At 31.6% G+C, this 20,683-nt stretch overlaps 2 protein-coding genes across 2 annotated transcripts in view; one reads left to right on the plus strand and one right to left on the minus strand.

The window, feature by feature from the left end:
• LOC129220815 (protein-serine O-palmitoleoyltransferase porcupine-like) overlaps positions 1–17,930 on the minus strand; it is a 30,971-nt gene extending 13,041 nt beyond the window's left edge. The window contains exons 1-4 of the mRNA XM_054855246.1: positions 17,732–17,930; positions 13,477–13,678; positions 6,560–6,603; positions 2,379–2,557 (exon numbers count right to left, since the gene is read on the minus strand). Of these exons, the coding sequence (XP_054711221.1) occupies positions 2,379–2,557; positions 6,560–6,603; positions 13,477–13,678; positions 17,732–17,930 (624 nt within the window). The remainder of the gene's footprint in view (positions 1–2,378; positions 2,558–6,559; positions 6,604–13,476; positions 13,679–17,731) is intronic.
• Positions 17,931–18,640: 710 nt separating this feature from the next.
• LOC129221324 (protein prickle-like) overlaps positions 18,641–20,683 on the plus strand; it is a 308,368-nt gene continuing 306,325 nt past the window's right edge. The window contains exon 1 of the mRNA XM_054855791.1: positions 18,641–18,808. The gene's annotated coding sequence lies outside the window, so the exon portion shown is untranslated. The remainder of the gene's footprint in view (positions 18,809–20,683) is intronic.

The following is a 20,683-nucleotide window of genomic DNA, read 5'->3' on the forward strand; positions in this document are numbered from 1 at the left end:
AAGAAATATTAGTTTTAAGCCAACCGATATATTAATAATAAGGTAAGAAAATAAATAACAGCAATTTTTGGATACAGTTACCATTTAAAGACTTTAGTTTGTGCTGATTGAAAATATCCAATATATCGGAATTTCATATCAGAATCAAAATATCGGATAATCTCGAACCCTGGCTTTTGCTAAATTATCCACTTAATGATGCTCTGTTGATCTGGTAATTGGTACTTTGAGATTTCCACTGCTGATGAGCTCAATCTCAAAGCAGCTATTTCTTTTTATTTAATTTTTTAAAATCTTTATATACCCATGTTTTCTACTAACATTTTAATTATTTTTTTCTGTAAGGTACGTAACTTATTCTTTGTTTACCACAACTTATATTTTCTTTACTTAATTAATTGCTGCTTTGTGCATTTTTAGGCTAAAGGTGTTTCGAGTATTCGTTTATTGTCTTTTATTTTATATTTTCATTTATTTTTATATTGCATACAAGCTGCCATCGCCTGGCTTTGCCCAGTCTACCTCGAAAATAAAAGTTATGTCAAGTGACGCATGTTCAACAATCAAGTTTGAAGAAAAAAAAATCTGTAACATTTTCCGACAGATTGCGGAAAAATAACCTAAAAGGAAAATTTTTAAAGCCCTCGATTACGAGAAAAGCCTCAAAAAAAAACAGCCAAAATTTCATTTGTTCATATTCGAGAAGAAAATAGCAACAGATCTTTCTTCTCAATGATTTTCTTCAGGCTACAAATCTTAAGAAAAGCATTTTTCAACAATGACCATGATCAAGAATGAATTTCTAACTGAAGGCTTACATACATTTTAGCATGGAATTAGTTAAAAATAGCTATAATTCATTCTAATTACCTTGGAACATTGGAACCAAATTAATTCATCTGATGCACAAAAATCAGGGGTTTCTATCGATATTTTATTCAAATTTTTACGAGCATTTTCTTCGTCATCATATCATAGAAAAACACCATTTTCGGGGCCTAAAATAAAAATACGAACGGTACTATTTTGGCATTCGAAAACCTCTATACGTTACTTTTCGGGTACCCAAGTACCTTCATGCCAAATTTGGTCGAGATCTGACGCAAACTGTGAATTTGTATAGGGAACATACACACATATATTCTCTGTTTTATTTATATAGATATCTCAATGGCTCAGCAATGGAAGGAGGACCAAATAAAAAGCCCTTGGCTTTAAGATACATTGCTAATTCTAATACAGTAGCTTTTACATATTTAAGGACTGCTAGGACTACAAACACTCCTTCTTAGAAGGTCAAGTCTGTGTAACTGTGCTAGATATATATATATATGTATTTTTATGAGCTTACATTGCTTTAAATGATGGTAATTAAAATTATTTGATGACCCAGGTAAAAAAAAAAAAAATAATAATCTATATATATAAAAATGAATGTTTGTCTGTATGTCATCGATGAAGTCAAAAACTACTGGACCGATTATTATGAAAATTGTTATATATATATGTATTTTTCCACGAAGAAGGTGCATAATATGCTTATTGAAGCCATTCGCCACCAGGTGGCACTGCAGAGTAGCAACTTCTGCCCCGTTCAACCGATTGTCATGAAAATCAGTATAATGATGTATTTTTTTGTTGCAAACAAACGCGCGTCGGGTACAGCTAGTAATAAAATAAAAATAAAAAATTAATTTGAATTTTGACCTTTTGAATTCAAATTATGTTTTTCGCAATCACGAGTGTGTGTGTGTGTGTGTGTGTGTGTGTGTATGTAGGCGTGTGTATTTATGTGAGTGAGGGGTATGTGTGTTTGTGTGTAGGGGAGGCATGAGTGTGTGGGTAGTTGTGTATATGAGTGTTTGTGTGGGGGGGATGTGTATGTGTGTGTAGGCATATGTGTTTGTGTGCAGGCGTGAGTGTGTGGGCATTTGTGTGTATGTGTGTGTAGGTGTTTGTGTGTGTATGTATGTATGTGTTTGTGTATGTGTGTAGGTGTATATATGTATGTGTATGTTTGTGTAGGTGTGTGTTTGTGTGTGTGTCTGTGTACGTGCGTGTATGTATGCGTGTAAGTGTAGGATATGGACGCAACCTGGAGACTGTTTTCGCTATAGGAGCAGCATCGTGAGGAGCCGGTCGACGGTGATGCTGCAGAGGGTGCTGCTGGGGAAATAAAATCATAGGAACGCCAAAAACAGTCAAATGAAAGCAATAAGCAATTGTGATTGCTCAATAAAATAATGATAATAATTAAATACTTACATCATCTTTATGGGAGAAAAAACTGACTTGAAAGCATAAAATTAGCAGGCTGTAAATAGAGTGTAGCAATGGCAATGTACTACAAGAGTGAATGCTAAAATTACTGAACTTACAACTTTTATGCTCTGCCTGCTGTTCATGTATGAGGAATAGCTTATCCAGGGTCCAAATATCACAGTTCCAGGATGGAATAAAAAACCAAAGCAGGCAATTACAGGTGGAAGATCATTTCCTGAGAATTGGGTGTCAAATGCCAAAGATATAAGTTTCATAGAAAGCAGCATTTGAGACCCTAAAAAGAAAACGTACACAAATGTAAGTATTTCTCATAACTCTCTCTAATTTCTGTAATAGAAAATAACTGCATAAGTGAGTGGGGAAAAAATAGTAAAACCTGGTTTTAAAAATAAATCAGATTTTCTGAAAGTTTTTTTCAAATAGTGAAACTGAGAATGTGTTAAGAATTGAAAGAATTTTGAAATGTTTAACCTTACTTTATTCATAAATTCCTCATATTATTAAAGTATATATATATATATATATATATATATATATATATATATATATATATATATATATATATAAGCAACTAAGTTAATATCCATTCATAATGAATTGGTGTTTTTAAATATATATATATATATATATATATATATATATATATATATATATATATATATATATATATTATATATATACAGTGAAACCCCTCTATTACGGACACTAACGGGACAAACTTTTTTGTCCGTAAGAGAGGGGTGTCCGCTTTACAGAGGTTTTTTTAATTTAATTAACTTTAGTTATTTGTTTATGTTTTTTGAAATCTTAAATGAAATATGTGTGAATTCTACTCTTTCATATGCATAGATTTTTTTTAATTTACTAGTTTTTACCAACATATACATAATAAACAATTATTTTATCAGGTTAAATTCAAATATTACAGTTTTGCACACTCAAAGAGATTTAAATAACAGGTTCGCATAAAAATTACATACCTAATTTGTACTTTTAAAAAATTGTTCGATTGATGTCTGTTGATATGTTTTGATCGATGAAAGTCTTTCATTTTCGAAATGTATCTTAAGTTCTTGTACCAAGTCTAGTCCTTTAGGATCGTTGTGTTTAATTGAAAATTCCCTGAGTCCATCTAATACGCTTAAAGCTTCGTTAACATTTTTAATTGTTTTAACGTCTTCTTTTACGGACAGTTCATCTTCATCGTCATCCTCAACTGTATGATCTTCGTTAATTTCGCGCACTATGCTTGCAATTTCTGTTTCGCTTTCTTCAGTGAAAACTTGGTCGTCGATGGGAGCATAGTCTTCAGCGGTCACATTTGTGAAACCTGCTTGTTGCATTAACGACTGCAAATCGGATCCATCATTGTCACAATCAACTTCGTTGTCAATTTCCTCTGTGGCAGATCCTTTTTTGAATCCAACGCGATTAAAGCAACTTACTATTGTTTCTTTTTTAACTTCCTTCCATGCGTGCTTAACCCAGCTGATTGCATCTAACACATCAATTGTTTTGGACAATTCGCTACTTGTTTTAGTTTTTTCCATTTTATTGATTAAATGCTTCATAACTAGTTGTCTGTATTGAATTTTAAATGCTTGAATTATCCCAGCATCCATAGGTTGGCATTTCGATGTTGTGTTTGCTGGCAAGAAGACTATTTCTATATTTTTCAAGTGAAAGTCTTTGGGATGGGAGGGCGCGTTGTCCATAAAAATAACAATATGCCTTTTTTCTCTCCCCAACTTCTTATCAAAAGTTACAAGCCAATCAGATATGACACTGGTTGTCATCCACGCTCTTCTATTTGAATACCAGTCTACAGGTAATTTTTTTATATCCAGTCCTTTAAAACACCGAGGTCTGGCTGCTTTTCCGATGACAACTGGTTTTAATTTTGTACCATCCATGCTGGCACCCAACAAAACTGTTAAGCGTTCTTTGGAGATTTTGCCACCAGAGCAGTTTTCTTTCCGTAAAGTTAAGGTTTTATCTGGCAGAGCTCTATAAAACAAACCGGTCTCATCAATGTTATAAATGTCACATGGCTCGTAATTTTCAATCAAACTAGGCACTTTCTCAAACCATTTCTCACAAACGTCAGCATCCACATCCATGAATTCACCACATATTTTTTTAAAAACGATATCATGTCTCGTTCGAAAACGATCTAACCGTCCATTGGAAGCTTTGAAATTTTCTATACCCATTTCAGTAGCTGCTTCTTTCGCCTTTTCTTGTAAAATAGGGCCAGAAATCGGAATATTTTTGCTTCTTGCGGACACAAACCATTTAAACACAATTTCATCCACTGCAAGGGCATTACTTTTAGGAAAATCTTTTTTCTTCTCTTGGTTTCCATTTATGAACCATTCTTTCTTAAACTTCTCTTTTCCTTTTAATATACAGCAAATTTGTGTGCGTCCCACACCAAACTTTTCAGCAATGTTCCGTATTCCAATTTTATTTTTTTCTGCGAAATCTATAACTTCAATTTTTTCTTTAAGAGAAATTTAAGAGAAAGAGTACGACGCTGACGATGAGTATTCAGAGCCATTTCAATGAGAACGATGAAACAACTGAATGCTTTTACCCTTAAGTTTACTTTATGATATTGCATTGGCTTTACTTTTACTCTCTATAAAATATTTTTGTTAGATGGCGTGTCAACTCGGCTCCACTTAGACACAACACGCCTGCTTGTTAGTCATCTGAAAAGGAACAAGGCAACGGGGGAGGGTGGGGGTATACAGACAGAAACTTGCAGAATAATCATTTTCTCTTTTCTTTTCTTTTATTTTTGACGATTTGATGATGTTTTTTGGAATGAAAAATGCATTTCGGTGTCAAGCTGAAAATTTTTTGCTACGCAGTAGATGCAAAGTAAAATTGCAAAGAAATATTTTTTTTATCTCCGTATAAGCTGGTCGACTTTGCATTAAATGAAGCCTTTCAATGGAGTAGCTATTTAATTCTCAAGTTTTAAATACTGTCCGCAAAAAAGGATATATCAATGTAAATGACTTCGAAAAGGGTGTCCGTATTTGAGGGTGTCCGTACGAGAGAGGTTCCTTATACATTAGGTTTAATGTCTCTCTGCCGGGGAATTAAAAACTGTCCGCATAAGAGGGGTGTCTGCATTAAAGGGGTGTCCGTTAGGAGGGGTTTCACTGTATATATATTTCAGAAATAAATACAATCTGGAATTAAAGTTAAAAGAAAAAAAAATAAATACACATTAAAAGGGACAAAGACAAACACATTCCCACTGAATGGCTGGATATGCTGTTAACTCGCACATAATACCCAGCAGTCAGAATCCAACAAAATTAACATCCTTCCATTGCAACCCTATTTAAAATTCTAAAAAAAAAAAGTTAACAATACAGTAATTTCAAAAACCCATTTTATTGTAAAATAGAGCCTAGTTGAAGACATATATAAAAAGGAATAGTAAAAGTTAGATCTGACGTCTGACACTACGGATATATTAAGAGTAAAGTTGTCATTAATAAGAACGAAATATTAGGCACACTCCCAACTAGGAATACGTTCTTCTGCACTGGAAGAACTATCTTGGTTTTGAGACCAATTTTTTTACATTTAGCCTTGATTTAAGCTTTAAATTTTGTTTAAAAAAACTTTATCCACCCCATGAATATAAACATCCCTCAAGCTGTTTTAATAAATATACACTTTAAAAAAATTAATGTTCAACTAGTCTTATTCCTTGAGTTGCTGCAAAAAAAAGTTAGCATTGCCACCTCTAGAAATAGAAAGAACTGTCGTTGAATTAAGTGTAATCGACAGAGAAAGCTATCTTTTATGATAAGGAAAATATAAAACTAAAGATGATATTTTATACTCTGAAATTAATTTTCTTTCTGTGTTGATTCAAAGTAAATAAATTGAATAATAAGCCAGAGATTCCCCCAAGATTAAAAAAGGGCAGGGAGCTGTTTTTTTTTTTTTTTAAAGGGCACTTTTTGGAGAAAAGGGGCATTTTTTCGAAACGAAAAGGGGTCTGAATAAACTAATAATAAGTTTTCTTTTGAGAAACACTTTTTAAAGACTACGAAATGTTTTTGTCTAAGTGATTATGATTCATACTAAAATAAAAAAAAAAAAAAAAAAAAAAATCCATTTAAAGACCTAGTGTGCCAGAAAAGTTTAAACCCTAAACAGTCAGTAACGAATTGAATGTTTGAGATTCAAAAGTCAACAAAGAAGAAACAGGATTGAAATTATAATGTATACTGTGGGAGTTACTCACCTCTGATGCGATGCCAAAGAGATTTCTCTGCAAAAAATAATTCACTGCAACAAAAAAGCATATTAATTTAAAATAAATATCAAAAGTTGCTAAAAAAATGAAATAAGAATTCCAGAATCTTATTAAGTACTAGAGGACCCGACAGACATTGTTTTGTTAAAACTTTGTAAATTGAAAAGTTAAAATATTTCAATAAACTATTAAGTGTTTGAACTGTTCTGTTAGAAAAAAATAAGTAAAAAAAAATGTTTTAAGCTGCTTTGGTGTCAGAATGCGTATATTTATTACAACTTAATTTATCTAATGCCCACTGAGCAGTTGTTTTACAGTTGACGTTTGTTAAAACGACCCGTTGCTCAAATGAAATTGGTCGCTATAACGAGAGGTCGTTATAACGTATAGTCGTTTTTGGAAATGCAGGAATAATTTCTCATAGTTATGCTTCATTTTAGAAGATAATCAAGAAACTAACAAATAATTTTTTAAAAATTGCGTGAGTTTATTTTTCTTTTTTAAAGTTTTATGCTGCAATTGTAGAAGCTTTCCGCTTTTTTAAAGACTTTTTCCATTTGTGATGTCTATCCATTTGTGATGTGTACGCTACTTTCATTATTTCTTTTACCTTATACTAAAAAATAATTCACTTAAATGAACATATTTTACCTTTAGAGAAATGTATAGTGTTAAAACCTTAGTTTTCGGATAGTTAGTCCTGAGATTAGAACAAAAATTTAAACTTAGTTTTGGACGTTATATTGGAATGAACGGTTCAGTTCGGACGCTCTAATGGACAGTAAAATAACATTGCATCTATGGAATTGGAAACGGGACTTCATGCATCGGTCGCTATAATGGAAAGGTCGCAGTAATAGGAGGTCGTTATATAGAGTGTTGACTGTATTAACTATTTTTTCTCCCGTACTTAATAGTTTGCTCCTTCAGCCGCACTCAAAGGATAAAAAGTGTCTTCAGATATTAAGTATAAAAATCTATACCCATCTAGAACAAATGGGAAATCCCACCGCAACATTCCCTACATGAAAAAGAATACAACGGTCGAAAGGATATCGTTTAGAAAAATGATAAAGGTAAAAACAGTTCTCTGAATAAGCAAAAATCACTCATCAACCCCCCTCCCGATGTAAAATAAACATTCTTCAACTAAAATGAGTAAAAACACTTTAAAAACGAAAAACAATTCTTTGCAATTTGAAATATTTCTCCAAATAAAAAAAATACGATAAATTATATTAACTGTAGCTTTAAAATGTAAACAAATGATCACACAACTCTATTGTTTATAGCCAAAGTCACCAAGCCACAACGTTACTGTAATCGAGCCGATCAGTGAGCGAAGCCAACTCCCAACGATTAGCAGTTCGATCTTTTAAAAAAAACATTTTGAACTTCATATATTGCATAATTTGTTCTTTCCACCAAAAATTAAGATCTTCCACAGCACTGATCTTTTGTGTACAGAACTACCCTGTTGTAATTTATCTGGACGAAAATAAAATTTGTTTCGTCTTTATATTCCACCATCTTTTCCTTTAATAATGTACTGATTAGTTAGATAATCCTTAAAGTATTCTTCACATTGGTACCAAAACTCAGATGGATTTGAGCCGTGAAACAAATGTTGCTAAGTACAGTACTTTCTGATCATTTGGTTAGGAGAAACTAAAGCACTGATCCGGTCACATGAATCAACTATGACGACAGAACACACGATTTGTGTGAATCCTCCAGTACTTTCTTTAAAATATATCACGGGACCTAAAATCTTTGCCTTCAAGAAATGAAAGCTTTACTCTCTCTCTCTCTCTCTATGCTTTATCTACTCTCAATTGACATATCACAGTAAGAAATTTCATTACAAAAAGCAGAGCTGGCTTTCTTATCGTCCTTCGGCAACTGGTTAAATATTTATTTCAGTTCTCGCTCAACAATAGGTGAAAATAAATATCAATCATTTGGGAGATATAAGCATCCAATGTTTGAATTAATTAATTAACAAAAACATTTCCGATTCCATCCATCATGCTTCAAAACCATGCTTGCCACAATTTAATTACACACAAAAAATTTGATCAAAATCTGTCCAGACGTTTAAAAGCCTTATGGTGACAAACGTCCGCACAGAAGATTTTTATATATTAAGATATGCTCCCCAAATGAGGCTGATGTTAAGTTCAACCAAAAAGGGCAAATACAGTTTTGTTCAAGTTAAAATGGTTCAAGGAATCATGTGCAAAAGATATATGCATGATTGAGAAATTAATTTTGATTGGATTTAATTTTTTTTTACACCATTCGATTGTTAGGAACAGGGAAGTTCCAATTAATATGCAGAAATTGGCCATTTCGCCGAATTTTTATATATCGGCAAATTTTTACCAATAAATTAGAGGACATTTTTTTTTAAATTACTTTATCTGGGATTAGAAACTATGCTGAATTAATTTTTCAACAATAAATAAACAATGTTCTAGAACATAAGATACTATGTAACTGCAACAAAAAATAATATGTTATAGTAAATAAATAATAAATAAAATAGAATTGAAAAAAAAAAAATATATTATTCACTCATTCATTTAAAAAATATTTATTGATTTAGTGCCTTTAAAAAAAGAAATAGTGGATAAGAGATGGATGATACATGTCTGTGGTTCAACCTTTTAATTTTTGATATGTTAAAAATTAATTCATGCTAGTTAATCTAAGAACGTAGAATTAGTATTGCTTCCTATACAGGAAAACAACAAACAAAATTTCTAGCAAAGTTTTAAAACAAAACGATTTTTTTCACACACCAGACAGATTTGTTCCATATTCAAGTTTTTATTTATCCCGATATGTTTATGAAATTTATATAAAATCTAGTTATTTAATATCAAACGAAACTCATATACTGGGGTAGGGGAAACCATTGCTTTTAATATTTACAGCATAAAAACACGTAGAGTTCTTATGCACAGGATAAATAAAAAATATTATTTTTTTAATACTACAGTCGACGCTCGATATAACGACCATCTCTGTCCTAGAGAAAAAGGTCTTTATAACGAGTGGTCGTTATAAGAGGTATAATTTAAAAAAATATACACAGTCATCATGCATGCCCCGTTGTTCCATAAAAAAAATAGTACTTTTTCAAACATTCCAGTTAAATGCCCAAATTATTTTTATCGTAGGAATTTTTTAGAAAAATCGTGTGCAAAATACTATGACAGAACATTAAAGAAATTTTAAAGTAGAAAATATAGGGAGGAAAATGTTACACACTTACAAATCTGCTATTACTAGTGCTACCACTACATTTTCTGAAGATAAAACCAGAAACAGATGTTTGCCTTTTTAGCAGACGTGATTTTTGCAAAACATTATTTTCCGTTTCAGATATAGGTGATAAATTGTTTTTTTTCTTTGCTTTTCAAAGAAACATTTAAAAGTCCCTCGAGAACCGCACATCTTAAAAACCGCTAGATTCAAACACACCAAACTACCAACACATCTGTCAACTCCCTTTTCTTAGGAATCTGGAAATTTCTCCATCCCCCCCCCCCCATTATTTTTTTTGTGCTAGCTGCGGTGAATGGTAATCCCCCCCCGCACCCCCTTTCAAAGTTGGATTTGACATTGAAAACTTCAGGCAGATGTCTGTAAACAATAATCAAGGCCATTTCAAGCTACAAATTTGTTTTATTGGGAAGAACACCAGAAATAGCGTCCGCTGAATTCGGTCGTTGTATTGGATTAGACGATACAGAACGGTCGTTATAACGAAGGCAAATTAACGTAGTTTTCATAGGAATAAAGTTGGGACTCTTACCACTGGTCGTTATAATGGGACGGTCTTTATAATGTGTGGTCGTTATAATGAGCGTCGACTGTACTCCTATTTTTTTACTTTTAGAAAGTTAGTATGGTCTGTAAATAAATGAATGAAATAAAAGTAATAATGTATTGATAAATAAAATCTTACAAGGGAATATTTTAATTTTAGATTTCTTTAACATTTTAAAATTAGAACAGAAAATTATCTTAAAGTTGCACAATGGAAAGATTTGTATCCTCAAACAGTAAAACAGCATAGGCGGATTTAGGACTGAGTTCCTGGGGGGGCAGGATTTTTTTTTTTTTTTTTTTTTTTTTGAGCAACATTTTTATAGCCCCACACTCCCATGTTTTTGTCTATGCTTTACTTTTTGTGTGTTGTTTTTATTAATGTGTGTTTTCATGCTGTCCTTTTTGAATTGACCTTAAGAGAGGGGGCTGGTATCAAGAGAGTGACGCAGGGCTCCCTTTTAAGTGGGAAATAGAATATCTCTAATTTTAGGGGTCCCGGGGTTTCTCCCCCGGAGGAAATTTTGTAAAATGGATATAAAATTCTGCATTTTGAAGCCTTATAAAGGTTAATGGGACAGACATAGAAAGTGATAACTAGATTATACAGTTGTACAGTATTGTTCAAACTTTGTAAGAAACAGCCATTTTAAGTTTGAAAGAAAAAATAAACTATAGATTTCTCATTACAACAACCTTTTTTTAATTATAAGAAGTGCAGAAAACCAAAAGGAATAGAGGTAGTGTATGATTATTTTTTTCGGGCTAAACAGATTAACAATATGCAGTAGAAGTAAGACAAAAGCAATCAATGCTAAAGAATTTCCAAAATACTGCATTAGGGATTGAATATATAGCAAGATATGAAACATGTGAGTCACAAAAATTTATTTCAAATAATGTTACAAATGCAAGAACCATGATTTTTACAATTTTTAATGCAAGATGTGGCAAGGAGCTGAATTTGACAAATTTTGGCATTCCTCTTCCTCTACCATTTGTTAGAAATTTTAAAATTTAAGATTTGTAGCCACATGTTTCCAAACATTCAAAGTGTTCAAGCACTTGAAAATGAAATTAGTTTTTTCAAGCAATTTCCGTTTTTTAAGGAACAAATCATGAATTTTGTTTTGTGGGAGTTAGGGACCCACTTCAAAGCATGGACCCTAAGCAATAGCTTGTTTAGCTTATAGGCAAATTCAGCCCTGTTTGTAATTCACTCTTACCTGCAGATTTTTGCTTGATTTTCTTGTAATTTTTACAAAAATTCCTCAGTTTTCACAATTAAAGGATCTTACCAATGGATTTTACCAATCTTTGTTATTTTTTTTTATAGATTTTTATAAAATTTTACACAAATTTTCCAAAACTTTTAATGACTCAATTATTTAGATTTCAATAATGACAAGGACTGACTCACTTAGACTTAGATGATTATGACTTACCTTACTTTTTAAACAGTATTTATAAAGTAAGTAAAATAGTACTTTCCCAGTAAGTAAAAAGATTCAATTAATCAGAATACTCAGATAACTGAAATTTATTCAGATTGTGTTAGAATTAAATTTCTCTCTCTCTCTTTAAAAGGCGGGGGGAACTATTTTTTAGAATCTCTCAAAAAGCCAATTAATCTACTAAGAACATAAATATTATGCACAAATCCGCTTTAAATGTGGACACAAATCATAACAAGTAGATCGTTCTGTTAGCGCGAATGGGGGCAGGGGTTCCTCCCCCATTTGCTTTATGTTCTAATTTGTTAAAATAATCGTGAACTATTATTGAGTGTTGCAGCTTAATGTATAGCTTGTTTAGCCTATATTTTCATACACTTGCCCAAATGGTTTTCAGTCCAAAATAGTGAATTTAGACACATTTTCAGCACCCCAGTGACAGCTGCACTATTTGCATTTAATGGTAGTTTTTTTTTTTTTTTTTTTTGTCCTTTTCTTTTCTCCTATCAGAAAAGGACATTTGCTATTCTCTTCATTTTCACTGAACTATTCAGAAAAGAAAAAAGTCATGATTTTTTTGTTTTAAGATTTTGGAAGATGTGTTGTTACTATATAAAGTCCTCTCAAAACTGGGGGGTATTGCCCTTATTCCCCCCCCCTATAAATCCACCCATGCTCTTCTAAACTATTCAAAAAAGAAAAAATAATGATTTTTTTTTATTTTTGGAAAATGTTATTACTACATAAAGTTCTCCTAAAACTGGGGGGACATTGCCCCCCTCTGCCCCCCCCATAAATCCGCCCATGTAAAACAGTTACAGCATAACCTGGATTAAACGGTTGTCAAGGGATTGGAAAAAGTTATCGTTAAATCAAGGAGCATAGACATTCAATGCAACCAAACACAGACTAGTGAAATGTATCATTAAATTGAGGAAATTGTTAAATTGGGTAGTGTTAAATTGAAGTTATATTGTATACTAGTGGTATCCGCATGGCTTTGCCCGTAATAGAAAAAATTAAATGGTCTTTTGGTTCGCCTGTATAATTACAAATAACGTATGGTTAATTTTCTCGCCAACTGGTTTATACCCCATGTTACGGTTCCATGTTATGATAATTTCGTATCTCGCCAATTGGCTAGTGCCCATGTTACGGTTCCACGTTATGATAATTTCGTAATTTACTCGTCCATCTTATGATAATTTTGTTCTTAAAATTGAAATAGAAAAAGAACCACATCGAATTTCGAAAAAACCTTTTTGAGGTGCACACCCCATGCTACAAACTAACTTTGTGCCAAATTTCATGAAAATCGGCCAAATGGTCTAGGCGCTATGCGCGTCACAAAGATCCTAACATCCTACAGATATCCAGACATCCTCCGGACATATTGACAGAGAGACTTTCAGCTTTATTATTAGTAAAGATTTTCAATTATTTTGAATATTTCAATTCTGATTTGTTAACTTTTTAGAAAAGGCATCACAAAATCATGTTTACTGCAAAAATCTATTAATGGTCTTATTTTTCCAATATACAAATTTTAAGCAAAGTCAATATAATCACAAAAAAAAAAAAGAAAAGAAAAGAAAAAAAAAATGGAAAACTCACCATATTATTGCAAACATGAAACAAGAAAAGACACACACAGTTCCTTGGTATTGCTTAAGAACATCATTTGCTAAGATCATGATTCCATAACCAACAGCTGCAAAGAGGATGATGTACAAAATGTCGCTGCCAAAAAAAGAGTGCAGGCAGTAAATGCCAGTAGCTGCCGATGTGAAATGGAAGGAGTAATCTGGCATGAAAGCTAGCAAAAGAAATCAAATTCATTACAATTTATGACAGTATGAAAATAAAATCATGAAAACATTTGATTTTTTTTATCACAGGTCGACTTGGATTAAGATGGTGTTAAAGGGTACAAGGTGTCAAATAGAAATTTGTTTGAAGGACTCTACGTGATAAACTATCTTTCGCGAAATACATCTTTTTATCCAACTCTTTACCTTAGTGCCTACCTTCACAAGAGGTGTACACAAGGGGGGAGGGGCAGAGTTCATGGTGCAGACTGCCCCATTGATACTTTTCAGGGAATCAATGGGGCCTAAATCATGACAAAGGGAACAACTGAGGCATAAAACCTTGATTTTTACAGGGTTTTAAACCATAAGTTCTTTTTTTGGTGGGGTGGAGGGGGGTTACTCTGTAACCTTTAAATAGTTGCACCATCGGTCAGATGGGCACCTTCAGCACAATTACGAGAAAGATAGTTTGCATCTATGCCCAGAAGCAGAATACTACTAAATTTGCGACGTACGTCGCAGAACAGCATCTTGAGTTGCAGAATAATTCTGTTATTATCTGTATTTTACCAATTCAGCTAACTTCATGAAAACTCACTTTTTTTCTTGCTTTTTTAGCTTATTTTTCTTTAAAAAAAACACTTAAATTCTATTATTTTCAATCACTTTTATAAAAAAAAATCCAGTTTTATCATTTGTTTTTTTTTTTTCAAATGCTTTCTGATTATGGGCTATTTAATATAATGGTGTCACTTTTTTTTTCAACATTTTTTGACACTCCTCTACCCCTTCCTCAGACTCAACCCTATGCTTCTCTTTTTCCCTTAACATAATAAATCACTGTAGATAAAAACTAATGTTTTTGAAAGAAAAAAAAACATGTTGGGGGTGTTTTTAAAAGTTTCTATTTTGAGAATCCACAAACTGAACTTCTCGAAATATCGATTTTAAACCTTGATGTTGACAATACAAGACAAACCTGTGCATTACTGGCCCATAACTAGTCATTCACTTACACCTGAAATGTCCTTTTCTAATGTCGTTACACTTTACCAGCAAGAATAAGAGCCTGGTACACTGTAAATTAAAATTACTTTAACTGAATTTCTAATGTTTAATTTTAAATACAATACATGCAGTTCAAATTCACACAATAAAGTTTTGAAGGTAAATTTTTAATGTGTTAAACAATCTAGCAGAACAATTTTGGTCAACTGGTTTTGCATGATACAACATTGCAAAGTATTCTGCTTTGGGACATGTGTGCATAATGCTTTAAAATCAGGGTTTAATATCTAAGAAAAAGAAAGTATGTGAATCTCAGCCATTAGTTTTTGGGCAGTTCTCAAAAGGTGGGAACAAAAAAGTTAACTTTGAGCAATTTCAAAAATTTTCAAATTTGACATCAATTTTGCTTTTATTCTATAGTATGCATACCTACAACATAATATATGAACATGAAAAGACAGCAGGTATTTGTAAAAATTGTTAATTAACAAATTAAATCAGCAGTCTGTAGATAACAGATTTTGGACATCATCATAATGTAATTTTCAGCATTTTTGACAATTGTTAATCTGATTTTTAACTTTTCCAATGAAAATTTTATTTACTACTTTTTGAATTTTGCAATTTAATAATAAAGAGGATATTAATGAAGTACTTGAATGGCTATACATACTGCTCTTTACATATAATAAAGTTTTGGAATGATTTTGAAGAAGTTGATGAAAGGTAAAAAAAAAGCTTCAAATTAAAAATAATACAAATGTAAAAAGTGACATCAGTTTTAATAATGAATATTTTTTCTAATGTCATAAGAATTAAAATGATGTCTAAAAAAATTATTGAAGAAAGAAATTCGTATTTCTATTTGGAGATCGTTAAATTATGTTTCCAAAAGAAAGAAGAGAAAAAAAAATTCTAAAATAATAAAGCGGGGGGAAAAAATTGCTAGCGCAGGTGATAAAGTCGCCAAAACTGGTGCAGCTGACGATAAACTACATTTGTCAAACTGGAATTCCACTCTGGTAACCTTTAGCTTATCGTATACTGTGTTGTCGCCAATGGAGGTTTGCTTGGCGATTTTAGCGCAAAATGGCTTTCGTTACGAACATAACCAGCCATGTTTCTACTGTAATTTATGTATTGTTCAATGTGTAACGTATTAATTATGCAAAATACCAATGGATTAAAGAAGATAACATTATAATAACCTTTTTTTATTGAGGTTAGAAGACAGTGGATCATCAAAAATTATGAATAAACGGACAGAATTATCGGCGTCAAGATCGTAACGCCATTTGGACATCTCACATGTATGTTTAAGAAAAATTATTTTTCTTCTAAGATACTGCATAAAAGCTTATGAAAACACTTTAAAACAATTAAAAATTGATTCTGAGGATCGATAAATACTTTTAAAACGAAAACATCATATACTTAATTCTCAAATAATAGCATTGTAAAGATCGTAACTTTTGGACATGCATCAAATTTCAAACTTACTTTTTTCTAAAATTGTTTACAAAGTAAATAATCTGTCTTTACTTTTGTTATTTGTGTAAAATATTAACAAAAAATTATTCAGTGTTCGATTCATACCTTTAATTTTTTTTTTTTTTTGAAACGTATGGAAATAATTAAAAAAAATTTTTTTTTTAATGCCACATTTGCTCAGTTAACGTTTTGGTATGTCCAAAATTGTGCTTTTTAGCGAAGAAAATATTTTTTAAGGGTATTTGAAGAGCATTTTTTCCATAATTTATGCCAATTCTTGTCTCTATACTGTATTATTATTTAACTCAAAAATTTTTGAGTCAATTAAAATGAAAGTTATTTGGTGTTGAAGCTTCAAAGTTGAGGTCTGTGTTTGCTCCCACCTTTTGAGAACTGCCCTTTTATAACTTAGTTTCATACATAAACAGTCCAAATTATATTGAAGGGGCATTTCACGGTATTTTTTATATTTATGTAGAGTTTGTAATGTAACTTTTTTTTTGCCATAACTTTTTAATTTATTGTTTGATTTGCAAATTATTTTAATTTGAGTTGGTGTGTTGGTAGGGAAAGCTCAAAATAAAATAATTTGCAAATCAAACAATAAATTTAAAAGTTTATGGAAAAAAAAGGTCACGTTACGTACTCTATGTAAATGTCTAAATTACCGTGAAATGACCCTGAAACTAAAAAATCACTTTTTCTTGAAAAGTACAGGAGCTGAGCTCATGCGACCTTGCATCAAAATTAAGCTCAGCACAAAATGGACTGCCTCATTGAGTCAAGTTTAACATCAAAAAATTTAAGGCTTAATTCAAAAAAACAAAAATTGAATAACATTTGCAGAAGAGATTGTTTACAAATGATGTCACGTTTTGAAGGGGCAGAGAGGACAGGCCTGTCATTTAAAAGATCAAGGGGTCAATTGACCTCCCATATTATAAGTTCTGCAGGGCAATCTAAGTCAATGCCAAGCCTTACTGGCACCATTGCGCCAAATGACAAGTGAAAAAGCTATGTAGAGGAAATATTAGAAGCATCAATGGCTAATAATTCTCACTTGAAATGAAGTTGTATTGCCAGGTCACCCTGGCGACTAAAAAAAAAACTTGGTGACTACTTGTCAAGAGCCTAATTTTTCTATTGGCTCCTTACAATTTTTGAAGGTACACGCATATTTACTACAAAATACATGTACGGTAAATACATACATATTACTTATTTTTTAAGAATCAATGATAACATTTAATTGTCAATTCTGTGAAAAAATGTTCCAATTCACGTAAATCATTTTTTTTCTTTTGCAACCTCCAAGACCCCAATGCATGCTGCATACCACCTTACTGACAATACAGAGGTATTGTCAAACTTTTTTCAAAATAGTAGTATTATAAAAAAGAAGCAGAGAAAAGCAAGTGTAGCCAAAAAAAAATAGTGTAATCTTACAATAAACTAACTTTCCAAAAACGCTACTACAAAAACAATATAAGAGTTGTGATCAAAAATATTTATCATGATCCATAGATTGAGAACATTGAAAAGGATGCATTAATACTTACTAAGAGCAAGATTCAATTTTAGGAGTAAACAGCAGATTAGTAATTTGAAAGTCGATGCAATTCCGTCCGATAACGTGGGCACCAAACAATCACTCCACAAGTCTCGGAGATTGTATTCCATGCTTTCGGGGAACCCATCCGCATATTCATATAATTCGTCAGCTGAATAGTCAATATCGTAGTCATAATCTTCATCCATACTTAAATTTTCATTAGAACGATATGAATTAATTAAAATACTATTACATGAACACTATAATTGTACAAATTAAGAAATGCTTTGTTACGATTTCTTCAAAGATTTCTCAAATAGATCTTCTGGTTTGAATTCCATTCAATAATTTATCTAAGTTCATAACAGTGAGACAATTTCAGTATTAATCGTAAAAGAATAAAATTGTTTAACATTATCTTTGACCGAGAAAAGAGAAAAAACTAATATTATTGGGAAGGGTAATGCATGCATAATTGAAATCAAGCAAAAATTTTGAGATTCTTATTTAAAAATTGGTGATTTTGTAAAAAATTTAGTAAAATTCTTGACTCTTGAAAGTCCCGCAAAAATACAGGTACAGTTATGACGAAAATTCTATCTGAATTTCGCCTTGGTAAAACCAGCAGTTTTGTGACATTTTGCACAATTAATCCATTCTTCAAGTGATAAAAATGTATTTTCATTTCAAATAAACATTATATATGGACACAAATGAATTTTATTTTGTTTAAAATTTACTCGAGGAAAATATTTACAAATCGGAAGAAACATCTAAACTCCATTGCGCAGACTCTGTTACGTATTTGAGTTTGAGAAGCAGTCAACGCTTTTTAAAATCAGTGCTGTTTATTTACTGTTCGTCTGCTTCCTCTTACCGATTGGATTTATATTGTGAGAGTGGCTTTAAAACTATTAAGTGTCAACAAGATGGGCATTAACCTATGTTTGTGATTATACTTGTTCAATTTCGATCGTACGTGAAATCAGGAAAATAATACAAAATTGTGTCTAACTATGGATGATTTCCATGCTTTTATAACTTTGTCTTTGAAATCTTTCGCTCTTGGATAACAAAATTTACGGTTGGTACAAAATTTATTTATAATACTTGAATTTTTATTTAATTTGCTTTTTTAGGTTATTTTATTGACAAGTATTGCTTTTCTATTTTATGCTCATTTAGGTTTTAAATAATGATCTTATTAAAGTTAGATATGGACACTCGATGTCATTGAATTCTGCGTTCAGAGAGAGTGGTTTAAACAAGATTTCGGTTTGAACTTACTATTAGATAAATAAAAAATATAAATATTCTCGCATTGCGCGAATTTGTTATTTTATTTAAAAAGCGTGTACAATTGTTTTTTGACTCAACTTCAAGATCGGATATCAACTATCGAAAAAAACACCGAAATATTTTATGGTTTTCAATATTATCCTATCTAATTTTTAAGGATTATTTATAAATAAAATCTTTCTATCATATATTTAGTAATAATGGACATTGATTTTTTCATCCTTTATATCATCTCTGAAAAAATTTCATGTTTATTTACTGAGGTTTGCAACATGGCTCGAAAATTATATTGCCCGACATGTCCAGGGCACGTAAAAATTCCGATCGGGCATGAATCTTTACTATTATATTTTTTTGATTCAGTATTGGGGAATCTTAATGACGTATGGACAATTTATTTTAACTTTTTTTTAATGTTTTATGTATTGAAACAATTCTCGATTCAGTTGTAATTTTTTGTCTGATTAATGCTATACGACAAATGCTATACAACAAATTCAAGTATTTATTATTATTATTATTATGCAATAAAAAAACTGGGCATTTATTTTTTTCTGGAGTGTTTTTTTTTTTTTTTTGACAAACATGCCCAGCAGGGCATGTAAAATTTTTAAGAATTTTCTTGCCCTGGTTTGCAAGATCTCTGTTTTTATGGGGGATAATGACTTTTCAGTAGGATCCTGCTCATCTGAGTCCTGTTAATCTGGGTTAGCGCAAATAAAAGTACTTTTCTACCTCCTTTTGCAAGTGCTTAAAATTTGTTATAACATGACTGCAAAATCCTGGAGTCAGAATTACACTGATTTTCGAGTAAAGCAATCAGAGTTGGCAGCTTTAAATTTACTCTTGTCAGAATCTACAGCGGTCTGTTTTTCTTTGAATTTTAGCTGTTTTTTCTTCATGTCATTCTGACTTTTTTAAGATAATTTGTTTTACTTTGTTCTGGGTTTTGTCTAAAACAATTTTGTCACAAATCTTTGAGCTTCTCTCTCTCTCTCTCTCTTTTTTTTTTGATATATTTTCTCTCTTTTTTAGTTTCATATTAAAGCTGATCCCTTTGATTTTGTTATGTAATCCACACATTCAAAGTTTTCAGTAGTGTGAATCAGTGTCTTTTCAAATCAATTGAGATTATCTTGACTGAACTGTATTCGTTATCAGTTTCAGAAATAAGCAGCAGTCATTAGATGTTGTCCATAAAATGATGTTCCAGCATAACCTGAAATTCCATTTCAACAAAATACATTTTCGGTTTGGATTTAATTTCCATTACATTATTCAAATTCTTGTTGCAATGAACAAAATTTGCGATCTCTTGTAATTTGTTGTTACAGGATTTCACTATAGATGCACACCTGCACACTACTGTTTGCTGTGCAAAGGGTATCTACCCTTTGTTGTGGATATGTGCACCGCCCAAAAATCTTTAAATTATATCGTTATTAAGCAATCATTTAAAATATATAGCTAAATTAATAAAAAAAAGTTTACCTATTTCTTTCATAAGTTATTAAAAGCAAAAGGCATTGTCTCACTAAAAATTTTCTTTACCCACTGTATATTGTTGATCATGCCTGTTGATAGTTTTGAGTTATGGGTGCAGATACTTTGTATTTTATCTTAATATAGATGTCATGCTGTTTTTCAGGATATTTGACTT

The sequence above is a fragment of the Uloborus diversus genome, chromosome 4 (genome assembly GCF_026930045.1).
Source record: "Uloborus diversus isolate 005 chromosome 4, Udiv.v.3.1, whole genome shotgun sequence".
Classification (NCBI taxonomy): Eukaryota; Metazoa; Arthropoda; class Arachnida; order Araneae; family Uloboridae; genus Uloborus; species Uloborus diversus.